At 42.5% G+C, this 13,841-nt stretch overlaps 1 protein-coding gene across 12 annotated transcripts in view; it reads left to right on the forward strand.

Annotated features, from left to right (window-relative positions):
* The window catches only part of LOC139464849 (formin-like protein), an 85,907-nt gene extending 72,412 nt beyond the window's left edge, over nt 1-13,495 (forward strand). For all 12 annotated transcript variants that reach the window (XM_071246388.1, XM_071246389.1, XM_071246391.1 and 9 more), the window contains 13 exons: nt 515-665; nt 1,198-1,255; nt 2,737-2,806; nt 3,432-3,509; nt 4,374-4,460; nt 4,668-4,736; nt 5,541-5,621; nt 5,769-5,898; nt 7,235-7,407; nt 8,001-8,102; nt 8,673-8,777; nt 11,746-11,851; nt 12,112-13,495. In XM_071246388.1, the coding sequence (XP_071102489.1) occupies nt 515-665; nt 1,198-1,255; nt 2,737-2,806; nt 3,432-3,509; nt 4,374-4,460; nt 4,668-4,736; nt 5,541-5,621; nt 5,769-5,898; nt 7,235-7,407; nt 8,001-8,102; nt 8,673-8,777; nt 11,746-11,851; nt 12,112-12,218 (1,317 nt within the window). In that variant the 3' untranslated portion in view covers nt 12,219-13,495. The remainder of the gene's footprint in view (nt 1-514; nt 666-1,197; nt 1,256-2,736; nt 2,807-3,431; nt 3,510-4,373; nt 4,461-4,667; nt 4,737-5,540; nt 5,622-5,768; nt 5,899-7,234; nt 7,408-8,000; nt 8,103-8,672; nt 8,778-11,745; nt 11,852-12,111) is intronic.
* The last annotated feature ends 346 nt before the right edge of the window (nt 13,496-13,841 follow it).

Consider the following 13,841-nt stretch of genomic DNA (forward strand, 5'->3'; position numbering starts at 1 on the left):
GTGATGAAATATCTATCCGTTGCTACCAACATTGTAGTGTGACAAGGGCAGTTAGGTAGCCTAGTGGTTACAGCGTTCACTCGTCACGCCAAAGACCAGGGTTCGATTCCCAAACATGGGTACAATGTGTCAAGCCCATTTCTGGTGTCCCCCGCCGTGATATTGCTGGAATATTGCTAAAAGCGGCGTAAAACCTCACTCACTCACTCACTCACTCACTCACTCACTGTAGTGCGACATGAACAAAAGGGAGATAACTCGAAGACATTTTCACATTGATAACAATGGAAGCACCAGCCTATGTTGTTTCTATATGGTTTGTGTCAACAGGATGCTTATGTAGTTTTGGCAAATATTTATGCAATTTTTAAATTTGATGTTAAAATGCCTCTGAATTTGGGAAAGGTGTTAGTTGGGAATCGTAGTTAAATCCCTAGGTAACTGAACAAGTCCTGTTAGCATATGAAGCAGAAGTGACAAGAAACTGACCATTGTTCACTTGTTCCCACTGCAGGTAATAGACTTCGAGGACTTCGAGGAAACATTTCGTCTGGGTCCAGCTGGTCCAATGCGTCAATCATCGACAGGCACGCCGAAGTTGTTGAGGAAGAACAAGAAACCAGAAAGTATTTCCCTGATGGAGGCAAACAGACTCAGGAATGTTGGTCAGTAGATAAACCTGAACATAATGCCTAACTGTCCTCTCGATTTCATATTTGTTTCGAATTTGCAACTCAAATACCTGCTCAATTGATTATCTACTGGATACTGCTAGAATGTTGCTTACCACTGCATTAACAACCTTCAGTCACTGCATTGAAGGATCTATCCTGACAGTGACTATGGCACTCATTGTTGTCGCTGATCTAGTAGACCGACGACTTCCTGAGGTTCACAAGAAAGTTAACAGATCTACACAAATAGCATCCAGTAAATCAGCAAACGTTCTAGTAAGACCCCCTGTGGAGATTTCAGGTTAGACTAGGTCTCTGGCAACCTATGCTGGTCGTTAGGGGCTACCAAATGAATCGGGTGGTCGGGTGCTCGTATCCCGATGGCGTGGATCGAGGCTGACAGTACAATCAGTCCAGACTCTATTATTTACAGGCCGACATCATAGCTGGAAGAAAGCTGAGTGCGTCGCTAAACAATGAACCAATCCTATAAAGAATTCTTGATGTGAAATTTTGTTTTCAGCCATCACAAGAAGGAAGATGGATATGACAAATGAAGAAATAGTCAAGGCCATCATGTCGTGAGTATTGTGTAGCTATGTCCTGTGAAGTAGATTCCAGGGGGGAAATGTCCAGTTGTCTGATGTGCTGCAGGCCACTGCGGTGTTGCATCCCTCAGGTGTGCCAGAATCCTATGATTGATTCCTGGTTCTTCAGGGCCATACCCAGTGAGACATTAAGAGGGGTCCAATAGTCCATTTTTTCATAGATTCCTGAAATCAGGAGACTAGTTGATTTCTCACAAAATCTAGCCATATTACATAAACTACTTGCCTCAAATGAGCTGTAGACTAGTTGGATTTGCCAGTGCGTTCTACCCGTGGAGTCCATGGTGTTTTCTCCTATGGTATTTGAATCTGGTAACCCTCTAAGTTTTAATCTTATACATCTGAGTCAAGGACCCACTGCATGCCAGGGTAAAAGTGTAAGACGTGCATCGCTGTGGACATAACTCCCACCACCACCTGACAAGCGGTGACGTAACTGTAGTTGTGTTCAAAGCGACGTTAAACCAACTCACTCTCTAGATCCACTGGCTAGATTGTGAACAGATGAGACATGGTTGTATCAAGGTTTCTCCACTCTGTTTCAAACAACAAAGTTTCAAAAAAGTTACAAAGTTATAAAAGTTACATGTCTTTCCATTCACTCCTGATTAGGGTTAGAAATTGGCACTAGTCCTATAGTCCTTGCCAAACTTCCCAATAGTAAAGGTATCCTAAGGACTAGTAGAATTTTGACATTTTAAAGGTTTTGCTATATGGTATCATTATAAGGACTAGTGGACTGAAACTGTTAGTCTCTACAGCTGCAGTGATGCTGTGATGTGAAAGTTGAAGACATTAGGCCTGGGATGGGTAACTCGGGTCCTTGGGTCATTGTGTACTAAGTAGGACTATATCACAAGATAAATTGCTGGATGACAAACATCACATCATGATAATTCCATGGTTACACTCCATGTCACTCATGTCCGCTTTCCTTCTACCTCCCATATGTTTGAATGAAGAGTGAGTGAGTGAGTTGGGTTTAACGCCACTTTGAACAATATTCCAGTTATATCGTGGTGTGTCAGCTTGATGTGGGAGGAAAGCCCGAAGTGAAGCAGATCCTAGACGTTTATCACTTCGGTGAAACCCACAAGCACGGGTATGGTGCTGACAAACCTAGAAACATAACCGGGGCGAACCAGGATTCGAACCCACAATCATAGGTTTCTGGCGTGCCCAAGGGACGCAACTCTGCACAGCGAATCGCGGTGCCTTAGACGACTGGGCCACCCGTGCCCCCTTTGAATGAAGATAAAGCTTCAGTCAACCTCAGTGTATGCATGATCAGATAATCGTATACGGATCTGAATACTATATTTTGTACCTAGCTCTTGAGACCTACAGTAGGTACCCACATAGGGTCGGGTAATAGGGTGTCGGGTACGCGGGTAGATACAAGATACCTGCCAGAGTATGTGTTGTTGCCTTTATGTGTGTGTGTTACATTTCAGCCTGGACTTGAAGAGACTGTCCTTGGATATGGTGGACATCCTCCTCACCATCCTTCCCAACGAACAGGAAGTAAGTGGCTGGTCAACAAGTGGTCTTCTGTCTACTGATAAATTAGCATTGTTGGAAACAGCAACTGATTTTGGGCCCTCGCTTGCGAATATTTAAAGATATACAATGATTAGTAGCATGTATCAAAATAACAACATTGTTACATATTTGACCGAGGGCCTTAGCCATCCAAGCACATATGAAAAAGAGCATTTACATGTAAAAATATTTGAACATGGAAAAATATGACCCAGTGACATGAAATTTGAAACAAGTCATACTGAGTTTGTAGCTAATCCAGCCAGAATAAATTGTATCAAAATGAAAGTAATGAGAACTGGTGAAAAGTTAAAGTGCTTAGTGTTACCAGTTAATGATGACTACCATCAATTGATTGTCCTGAGCACAATATAGTAGTCTTGGGCTAGCAGACAAGCATGAATTTCAAATACTGGATGATGTTGTGGCTGATTCTAGTGCTGATGCAATGTTCAAATCAAGTGTTGGGTTCCTGATGTTTGCTCCTGTTAAATTTGATTGAATCTTGGGACCCACTAAGTTAAGTCTTTTAACAGTAGGGTTTGTCAAGAACCCCTTGACTTTCATTTCTAACACTAATGTATTTATGAGCAAAATTCAATTCCAGGCCAAGTCATACAAGATGTATGAGCGCGAGAAGAAGCCAGTCGACAACCTGACTGACGAGGATAAATTCATGATGCAGGTAAGTCCTTCACCAGCACACCAAGAAGGTGGGCTGAAATGAGATTTAGTTTAGTTAATGATGGTTTCATTACTTCATCATGAAACTTGCAATCTGGTTTGTTAATTGAACTTTGGAAACGGACAGCAGTAAAATGGAACACATCACTTCATATCCTTGATCATCTCTGTAAGATGTGAACTGAGTGTTCAGCCGGGGATCTTCTTACTGACACAGAACCAGGATGGATTAGCATCAGCAGCATGGTGGCATTGTCTGCATCTACCATGGTTATTTCTTAACATAGCAAGAAAGTAACACCTTGCAGTGTTAGAAATTGGCACTAGTCCTGTAGTCTTTGCCAAACTGGCCTATAGTTAAGGTATCATCAGGACTAGTAGAAATTTGCCCTTTTTAAGGGTTTTGTATAGGTATATGTTATCACTATGAGGACTAGTGGACTAAAAGTGTTAGTTTCTACGGCTACCTTGGTATCATTGTGATGTATTTGCTAATGGAAAATTGTTTCAGTAGTATAGATTTCTGGTGATGTGGGTGATTTGCTAACAATTGGGTTTCACTTTTCATTAGTGTCACCCGTGACGATCCAGGTTAGAATCAGTCTTCAGCAGCCCTGCTTGTCGTAAGGGACGAGTAAAGGGATAGGTTGGACAGGCTTGCTGACTTCATTGGTGCCACCGTATCCCATTTGCGTAGATCAATGATGTTTATCACTGGATTGTCTGGTCCAGACTTGATTTTGCGAACTGCTGTTATAAAGCTGGGATATTGCTATTTTATGTGTTGTGAGTTGCCTCCATTGTGTTTTTAAACAAGCGAAACATAAGTGTCATATTGCTTGATAAACAATATCCTTCTTTTCAGTTGTGCAAGGTAGAGCGTCTTGTTCATCGACTGACAATCATGAGTTTTATCGGAAACTTCTACGATAACTTGCATCATCTCCAGCCGGTGAGTGTTTCCTGGAATTATGTGCATATTCCTGCCGCGAGTTCTTGTAAAACCCTCTTTCGTATGGATCAACCAACTCAGCCAAAATTCAGGCACAAAAAGTTAAGGAAGATAATTTTAATGAGGTGTAAGAATCTCTATTGTAAGTAAAAATTCAAAGAAGGAGTTGTATATAATGTGTATCATGTTATTACCCTGTGTTTCCAGCAAGTAAATGCTATCATCGCTGCCTCTATGTCTGTAAGAAGTTCACAGAAAGTGCGGAAACTGATGGAGGTAAGATTTGCTTGGGTTGTGTAGAATGATGCTGACAATGGGAGTCACTGCCATGGGGTACACTGGCAGTAGATTCGATGATGCTCTCACACACACACGATGTGCAGAGGAAGTTCTCATCACCTCATGTTTGTTCGGAGACTGAATCCCTGTGGGGATGCCGGATTAGAAATGCTCCAAGCAACATTTGCTGTTCGGAAGAGGGGACTTAATGGATCAGGCAATCAGGCTCGGTGACTTGGTCGATGGCTCATCCCTATATGAGTGCAACAGTCTTCAAGTTCACTGTGCGACAGTAAAACAATGATATTTTCTTGAAAGCCTTTGAAAGAATGTGGTGGCACGTGGTCCTGTGCACAGTGCACAGGTCACCAATCAGGTGAAGTTAAGCAACGCCGGAGAGTCCTTGGATGGTGACAACAATTGGGCAGTTTGGCTCCTGACAGTTTCCAGGGCTTTAGTTCTGTCTCACACTGAAGCACATGAGACTCGTGGTATCTCCATGGGCAAGTGACTTTGTTCAAAATTGCCTCTGTTCACCCAGCAGTGAATGGGTACCCAGAAGGATGAGATGGCCATGTGGTGTCTAACACTATTTCCAGTGCCTAACAGGCAGCATGGATTGTATACTTCCAAGGGAGCAGAGAATGATTGTTAAGTGCAAACTGATCCATTGACCGGGGTAATAATAGCGCTTTGAACATGCCCCTGTGTGGTGTGGAAATATGCGCAACATAAATGGCCTATTATAATAATATTATTATTATTATTATTATTATTATTATTATTATTATTATTATTCAGGTGATCCTTGCTTTTGGTAACTACATGAACAGTTCAAAACGTGGAGCAGCCTATGGTTTCAAGTTGCAGAGTCTGGATATGGTGAGTTTTTGTTTTTGCAATCTTTTACAATGGAGAGAATATTCTTGAAATATGAGAGAATATATTCTTCTATGACCAGAAATTCTTAGATCCAGTGTTAGGTCTGTGTAACTCTCCGTTCTGCTATTGCTGTGTTTGTGTTGGCAGTTGGTGGACACCAAGTCCGGGGACAAGAAGGTGACTCTCATGCACTTCCTTGTGATGACAATACAGGAGAAGTTCCCGGATCTCATGAACTTCGACACCGAGCTAAGGTTCATAGACAAGGCAGCCGTAGGTAAGACTGACCTGTAGTTGGCAGCAAGTACCTTGGTGAGACTGACATGTAATCCAGGCAAAGCATATCCATGTAGGGAGAGACAGGTTGAGGGTTTGTCTGAGCAGGCCATATCTTTGGTGGGACAGACAGGTTGGGGGTTTGTCTGAGAAAAGCATATGCTTTGTGGGAGAAAGAGTTTTTTTTATGCCCCCGACATATAGTTATACCAAGGTTCCGTCCGTCCGTCCGTCCGAAAAATTTGTCCCCGCGATTTCTTTTAAACTATTCAGTGGATTCATCTCAAACAAAAGTTTTAGAAAGACTGAATTTTTCAAACCCTAACCCTATCCTAGCTATTTAATTTGAAACTACTGACACACTAGGCGGGTCGGGGGTATTAGTGAGCCACGCTCACTTTTGCACTTGTTTTTTTTTAGCACAGTATATCCTTGGTGGGAGAGACAGGTTGGGGTTTGTAAATGCAGAGCATGTCCTTGGTGGGAGAGACAGGTTGGGGTGTTGTCAAAGCAGAGCATATACTTGGTGGGAGAGACAGGTTGGGGTTTGTAAATGCAGAGCATGTCCTTGGTGGGAGAGACAGGTTCGGGGTTTGTCAAAGCAGAGCATGTCCTTGGTGGGAGAGACAGGTTGGGGTGTTGTCAAAGCAGAGCATATACTTGGTGGGAGAGACAGGTTGGGGTTTGTAAATGCAGAGCATGTACTTGGTGGGAGAGACAGGTTCGGGGTTTGTAAATGCAGAGCATGTCCTTGGTGGGAGAGACAGGTTGGGGTGTTGTCAAAGCAGAGCATATACTTGGTGGGAGAGACAGGTTGGGGTTTGTAAATGCAGAGCATGTACTTGGTGGGAGAGACAGGTTGGGGTTTGTAAATGCAGAGCATATACTTGGTGGGAGAGACAGGTTGGGGTTTGTAAATGCAGAGCATGTCCTTGGTGGGAGAGACAGGTTGGGGTTTGTCAAAGCAGAGTATATCCTTGGTGGGAGAGACAGGTTGGGGTTTGTCAAAGCAGAGCATGTCCTTGGTGGGAGAGACAGGTTGGGGTGTTTGAAGCTCTGAATATGTTGAAATTCTTACACCTGTAGTTGAAAAGTCTGCAGAGTTTCAAAAAACAAGTGTAATTGTATGTTGTTTTGAAATATATGTTTTTCATTTAACAAATATTTGTAATGCATTCACATTCATGGGAAAAAGGATATACATAATATTGAAACATGCATGACATAAATACCAGCTGCCAATCAACATTTGTGTGGTGGCCTGAAGCTCCTATGGAGACTTATCCTGTAGAAGTTGGTCACAACACACTGACTTTATGTTCCTGTTTATTTTTCAGTTTCGATGGAGAACATCACCACAGATATTCATGAACTAGAAAAGGGTTTTGATCTGACAAAGCGTGAAGCTACATTAAGAAAGGAAAAAGACTCGCCAACAATACTCAAAGATTTCCTCTCCAACTCAGAAGATCGCTTTAAGAAATTGTTGGCTGATGTTAAAACTGCACAGGTGAGTATGTCAGGGTGTCCGTGGTGGTTAAATGCACTCAAGGGTAAAGTTGCCGTGTGGTATTGGTATGATGGTACACAAGGTCAAAAGTAACCATATATAATGGCTGGTGCTATCAGTGCAATAAACCCATCAAATAAGCTGGGTGCAAGGTGATTTCCAAACAGTGCTGGCTAACCCAGACATTTGTATTCACAGAACTAAATTGTGAAATCAGTTAACAAGCAATGAATAATCAACAAACTATGTTGAAACAAACAAATGTAGGTGGGTCAAATGAAACAGCAGTAAGTAACAGGCCCTGTGATATGTCAGTGCATTCAAGAATATCCAGAATTGTCACTGTCGAATGTTTTGAAACAGGCCTGTCTCCATTCCTGAATAGAGAATAGTGTTGGAAGCTGGAATTAATGCAGCGTTAAGCACATGGCAAGAAGAAAAGATGCAAATAAGGTCCTCTTCTCCCCCCCCCCTCAAATCCCCCTGTTGCCGCTCTTGTACAGCCTGCCGTGTAAAAACTGTCCCATCCTGAAACGCCTCTATTATTATTATTATTATTATTATTATTATTATTATTATTTGTCTTGTTTCAGGATGCCTACAAACGTGTAGTGGAGTATTTCGGTGAGAGTCCAAGGACTGCTGCCCCATCAACCTTCTTTGCTCAATTTGTCAGATTTGTTAACGCTTTCAAGGTGAGTTCAGTGTTATGTGTCTGCCAATTCTCCTGTGAAAAGTGTTACTATGAATTCAGTGATCAATTTTATGTTGTTCTTGTAGTGAAATTACACATATCCAATATTACACTATCCATATCATTTTGAAAACATACCTGATATAAGAAGAAATTGACTATACCTAGTTCTTGTGATATTTTGAAGTAATAGACAACTATGATGGTTTTTTATAAGTTTGTCAGCATCATACCCATGCTTGTGGGTTTCACAAAAGTGGTCAGCGTCAGAGACCAGCACTGCTCTTGGCTGTTCTCCCACATCAAGCGGGGCGGTCGGGTAGCCTAGTGGTTAAAGCGTTCGTTCGTCACGCCGATGACCCGTGTTCGATTCCCGACATGGGTACAATGTGTGAAGCCCATTTTTCTGGTGTCCCCCGCCATGATATTGCTAGAATATTGCCATAAGCGGCGTAAAACCTCATTCACTCACTCACTCCCACATCAAGCTGACATTCTGTCATAGAACAGGACAACTGTTCCCAGCAACGTTAAACCCAACTCACTCACTCCCTCTGCTATATCTTCACAGCAAAGTATTTTGGACAATGAGCGGAGGAAGAAGCTGGAGTGTGCGAGTATGATGGAACCCAACACCCCCATGGCCAACAAGAAGAAGGACAAGAAGGCCACCCAGGTATGTAGCCCCACCCTGCAAGGATTGCGTCAACACAAACGAGATGTGTGTCTAGTGGTGTATAATGAGCTTTAGTTTTAGAAGCTTGTTGGTTGAGTATTTGCGCCACATTTGATCTTATATCTCTGCATAAAATTACCAATTTCCAGTATAACGGTTTTCAACAGGGGTGAATGCTATTATATCTGGTGAATGGTATTATATCTGGAATATTGATGAGTGCGGCAAACAAACAAAGAATGCTGAGATATAACTGGAATACAGTTAAAAGCGAGGCAAAACCAAACTCACTCACTCCACCAGGCATGAAGCAATCTATTGTTGCATGTAATTTAAGTTCAAAAGAAGATTTGTTTGTTATTTTTTTAAGCTGAAAAACAGAAAGGCTAACCATCATTTGGGCACGGGTGTCCAAGTCGTCGCAATTTGTTGTGCTGTGGTGTGACCCTATGATAGTGGGATCGAATCCCGGTTCACCCCAATTAAATTTCTAGGTTTGTCAGCACCAGGCCCTTCCTCGTGAACTTAACACTGTTCATTGTGTTCATGCTGTGTTGATGGACGTGATGCATGTAGACAGTTGTCACACAGGTAGTATGTTGAATGTCTGGATATTGCTTCACAGCTGGTCATGAAACGTTGTTAAGAGCATCAGGAGGTCAGGTACGTAGCCATGCTTCTGTCACGAGGACTGGCTGCTGTGTTGAATGCATGGATACAAGATAGTGGGAGCTGGTTGCTGGACGTGCGGGGGCCATAGTAGATGGGCAGAGAGTTGTAGCACACTCGTACTTTTTTGAAATTGTAGACACTTAATCAGATTAGATTACTATTGTGAAAGCTAAATATAATATTTAGGTGTAACATGCAGTAGTTTGTGGGGATCCCTGGTGACCCTGTCGTCTTAGATGATGCTATTTTCTGTGCAGAATTATGTCCCTTAGTTATGGTAGGATCCACTAATTATGGGTTTGAATTTATGATTTGCCCTGATTATGATCCTTGGTTTGTAAGCACTGTACCTGTGTCTTGAGGTTTCAAGAAAGAATGTTGGTTACCTGCGTAACCTGTGATAGACCCGTGAAGATTCCGGGATAGAATAGGTCTTCAGCAACCCATTCTTGCCGTAAAAAGTGACTTTGCTTGTCGTAAAAGGCGACTGATGGATCGGGTGGTCAGGCTCGCTGACGTGGTTGATACATGTCATCGATCCCAATTGCGTGGATCGATGCTCATGATATTAATCACTGGATTGTCTGGTCCGGACTCGATTATTTACAGACCGCCGTCATATAGCTGGAATATTGCTGTGTGTGGCGTAAAACAACAAACCAACAAAACAAAAATCCTCCTGTGTTAGAAATCATGCAGTGATGTGACTGAAACACTGTTCAGAGCTGCTGCCAACTCCCTCACTCACTTTGTAATGTGTAGGAACACTTGAAACTTTTAAAGATATATGGATTTCACAAAGGATTAAACTGGATATAAATTCTCTTCCTTGACCCTAAGGCTGCTTCTCTTGTGGAATGTGCTGATGTTGCACAATAGGATGCATATTTGACATGGCTGCCACGCACAGAGCATGGGAACATGCAGATGTATAGTAATCAGTGATGATTGAAAGGCTGGCGCTGGCTTTAATGGATTTGTTGAAGCACTTGGACTGCTGTCGACTCTCTGTTGTATCAATGCATGGTGAAATCAGACTGATTTTGTGTAACTGATTGCTTTTGAAAGAAGGGTCACTTTTCACAGCAGAAACATTGAACACTGATTATGTTGGATTTCTTCCCCAAAAGAAATTGATGCAATGTGGCCTATTTTGTTTGAACTTCTTGAAGGAGCAAGGTACTACCTGGAGCCACAGTTGATGATATCTAGCATCCCTGTACAAGCACCTTACAGATTTACTGCACATCTTTAAGATTGCCTTATATATTGTATCAAAACTGTGGTTTGTGTGGTCCAGGCTTCATAATTTACATACTGTTATATCAATCCTATAACATTGAGCACATGGATAAGTCATCAATATTCACACACCCACTGTAAGAGAGTGTTCCCCAAATATCCACCCACTGTAAGAGAGCTTTCCCCAAATATCCACCCACTGTAAGAGAGCGTTCCCCAAATATCCACCCACTGTAAGAGAGCGTTCCCCAAATATCCACCCACTGTAAGAGAGTGTTCCCCAAATATCCACCCACTGTAAGAGAGTGTTCCCCAAATATCTACCCACTGTAAGAGAGCGTTCCCTAAATATCCACCCACTGTAAGAGAGCGTTCCCTAAATATCCACCCACTGTAAGAGAGCGTTCCCTAAATATCCACCCACTGTAAGAGAGTGTTCCCCAAATATCTACCCACTGTAAAAGAGCGTTCCCCAAATATCCACCCACCGTAAGAGAGTGTTCCCCAAATATCCACCCATTGTAAGAGAGCGTTCCCCAAGTATCCACCCACTGTAAGAGAGCGTTCCCCAAATATCCACCCACTGTAAGAGAGTGTTCCCCAAATATCCACCCACTGTAAGAGAGTGTTCCCCAAATATCTACCCACTGTAAGAGAGCGTTCCCTAAATATCCACCCACTGTAAGAGAGCGTTCCCTAAATATCCACCCACTGTAAGAGAGCGTTCCCTAAATATCCACCCACTGTAAGAGAGTGTTCCCCAAATATCTACCCACTGTAAAAGAGCGTTCCCCAAATATCCACCCACCGTAAGAGAGTGTTCCCCAAATATCCACCCATTGTAAGAGAGCGTTCCCCAAGTATCCACCCACTGTAAGAGCGCATTCCCCAAGTATCAGTCACTGTAAGAGCGCATTCCCCAAGTATCCACCCACTGTAAGAGAGCGTTCCCCAAGTATCAGTCACTGTAAGAGAGTGTTCCCCAAGTAATTACTTACTGCAAAAGATTGTTCCCCAAGTTTGAGCAGTAATAATAGTTGTTTCTGGTTTGCAGGCTGAGATGGTGTCCGAACTGAAGAGCAGGAACAGGAACATTCGGGAGAAGAAGCTCCTGAACAAGGACGAGGTGTACCACGGGGCCCTGGAGGACATCCTGCTGGGTAGGAGGAGCATTCTGTGTTCACATTCCTTGTAGATTACTATCTTCACCGTATTCCTTATAACAGTTGTATGCTATGTTATACCTATCCTCAGTAACTGCTTCTGAGGAACAAAGATCCTTCTGGATCACCTGTAACTATTCACTTGAGGTTTCATAAAAGCATGGCATATATTCCAGCTATGTTGATAATGGCTATGTACAAACCTCTATGCAAGTAGCCTTTAAAAAGTATTTACAATTTTTTTTATCATTTTCCAGATTTGAAGAACGAGCCCTATCGAAGAGCTGATGCCGTGAGACGAAGTCAGAGAAGGCGCGTGGAGAATATCATGCAGGTCCCTACAGGAAGGAGCGAGATATTTTAAACTTTTATCACTATGAGATAGTTGTCACACCAGGGTTGTCCCCCTTGTTGGAAATCACCATCTCGTGTTGAAAACATCAGGTGATCAGAGGGAGATCAGATATTTTAAACAGTTCAATATGTCTTTTATCCGAGTTGGACATTAAATGAATTGTCAGCTTGGGTTATCTTCCCATAATGTGTATGGAACACTTCCAGGATAGCCAGGTACTTTTAAGAGATCATGGAGGTTCTAGGCTGCAGAATTTACAGTGTGTGTATGTGATCTCCAGAGTGAGTGTAGATGCTGGTAGAGATGGACAGACCTGCTCTGGATCACAGGAAGACACAAGACAAAGGTTTTGTGTTCCCATGGTTGGGGTCACAGAAGAGGATTGGATGCAGAGGATGTGTCAAGGGGAGATAATCCATGCAGTCTTTCTAACGGAGATGTTGCGAGCAGGCGGCGGCTTGCTCATGTTTGTTGTTATGTGTGTAAGTAACTGAAGCCATTGACTGCATAATGCTATTGCTACTTTCCCTGTTACATAAAACACTGGCGGATGGAGAGAGATTACAGAGATGGAGAAATCACTTGATATTCAGGATCGCTCTAGATGAGCCAGTGGTGGATATATATCCGCTCTGCCTTTAGTCCTGTGCTACAAAATGTGTATTCGTTGTTGTTCAACATGAAACTGTTACACCAATGGTCAGGGAGGAAATTAGCACTAGCCCGCTATAGCACTAGCCTGCTAGGCTTTTGTTGAAGCTGGACTAAGGACTGGTAGAATTTCAAACATTTTGGAAGATATTGCTACATAGGTCATTATTCGGGCTAGTAGGTGTTCTTTGTTAATTTCCATCCCAGATGGTCATGGTCTATACTGTCTGAATACTGAAGTGAAAAACCATTGACAACAGTGGTGAAAAGTACACTGAAAATAACAAGATTCCATACCAAGTCTACAGGCCATCTGCCATTTCGATCTAATCTCCAATCACCTGTTGATCACTTCTTACCCTCCTGCACAGGGTTGGAATTCTTCGTTGAAGGTAGTTAATGTTTGGTCCTGACTTGTTTTTGAATGTAACAGTTTGCCATGTCCTTCATGTGATATTCATCTTCATTTGCTTAAACTGTCTTCCAACAAAATGTGTGTATTACTGAGAAATTGAAGTGGTTCTTCTTGTGTATTAGGCTCAATTGACAGAGGCGTGAGTTCATGTCTCCTATCTGTATAGTCTGAATTAGTGTCGAACAAGAATAATTGAAAGTGACAATCAAAATATTGTTGATGCTTCGAACAGGTAATATCCAGAAGTGATGCATGTAGTTATTGGATTGCTCAAAATATGGATAAATATCAGGTAGTGTGTCACGTTACCATGGTGTAGTCCTGGTTTGATTCCAACATAAGTCGATTGATCCAACCTTCATACCAACTCACATGACATTTCCGCACAAAGTTGCAGCAACGTAGTGGGCCGTGTTGTGTCTGGATGTCAACTCATAAGCCCCATGTCTCACAGCGTATGGTGGAGGACCATGTTCCATAAAGCAATCTGGCGCTACGACAATCTAACTCCCATTCATTAACATGGACTTATAAAAGATGTAGCGCTACGACAATCTAACTCCCAT

The sequence above is a fragment of the Haliotis cracherodii genome, unplaced genomic scaffold (assembly GCF_022045235.1).
Source record: "Haliotis cracherodii isolate W230 unplaced genomic scaffold, xgHalCrac1.p SCAF_17, whole genome shotgun sequence".
NCBI classification, from domain to species: Eukaryota; Metazoa; Mollusca; class Gastropoda; order Lepetellida; family Haliotidae; genus Haliotis; species Haliotis cracherodii.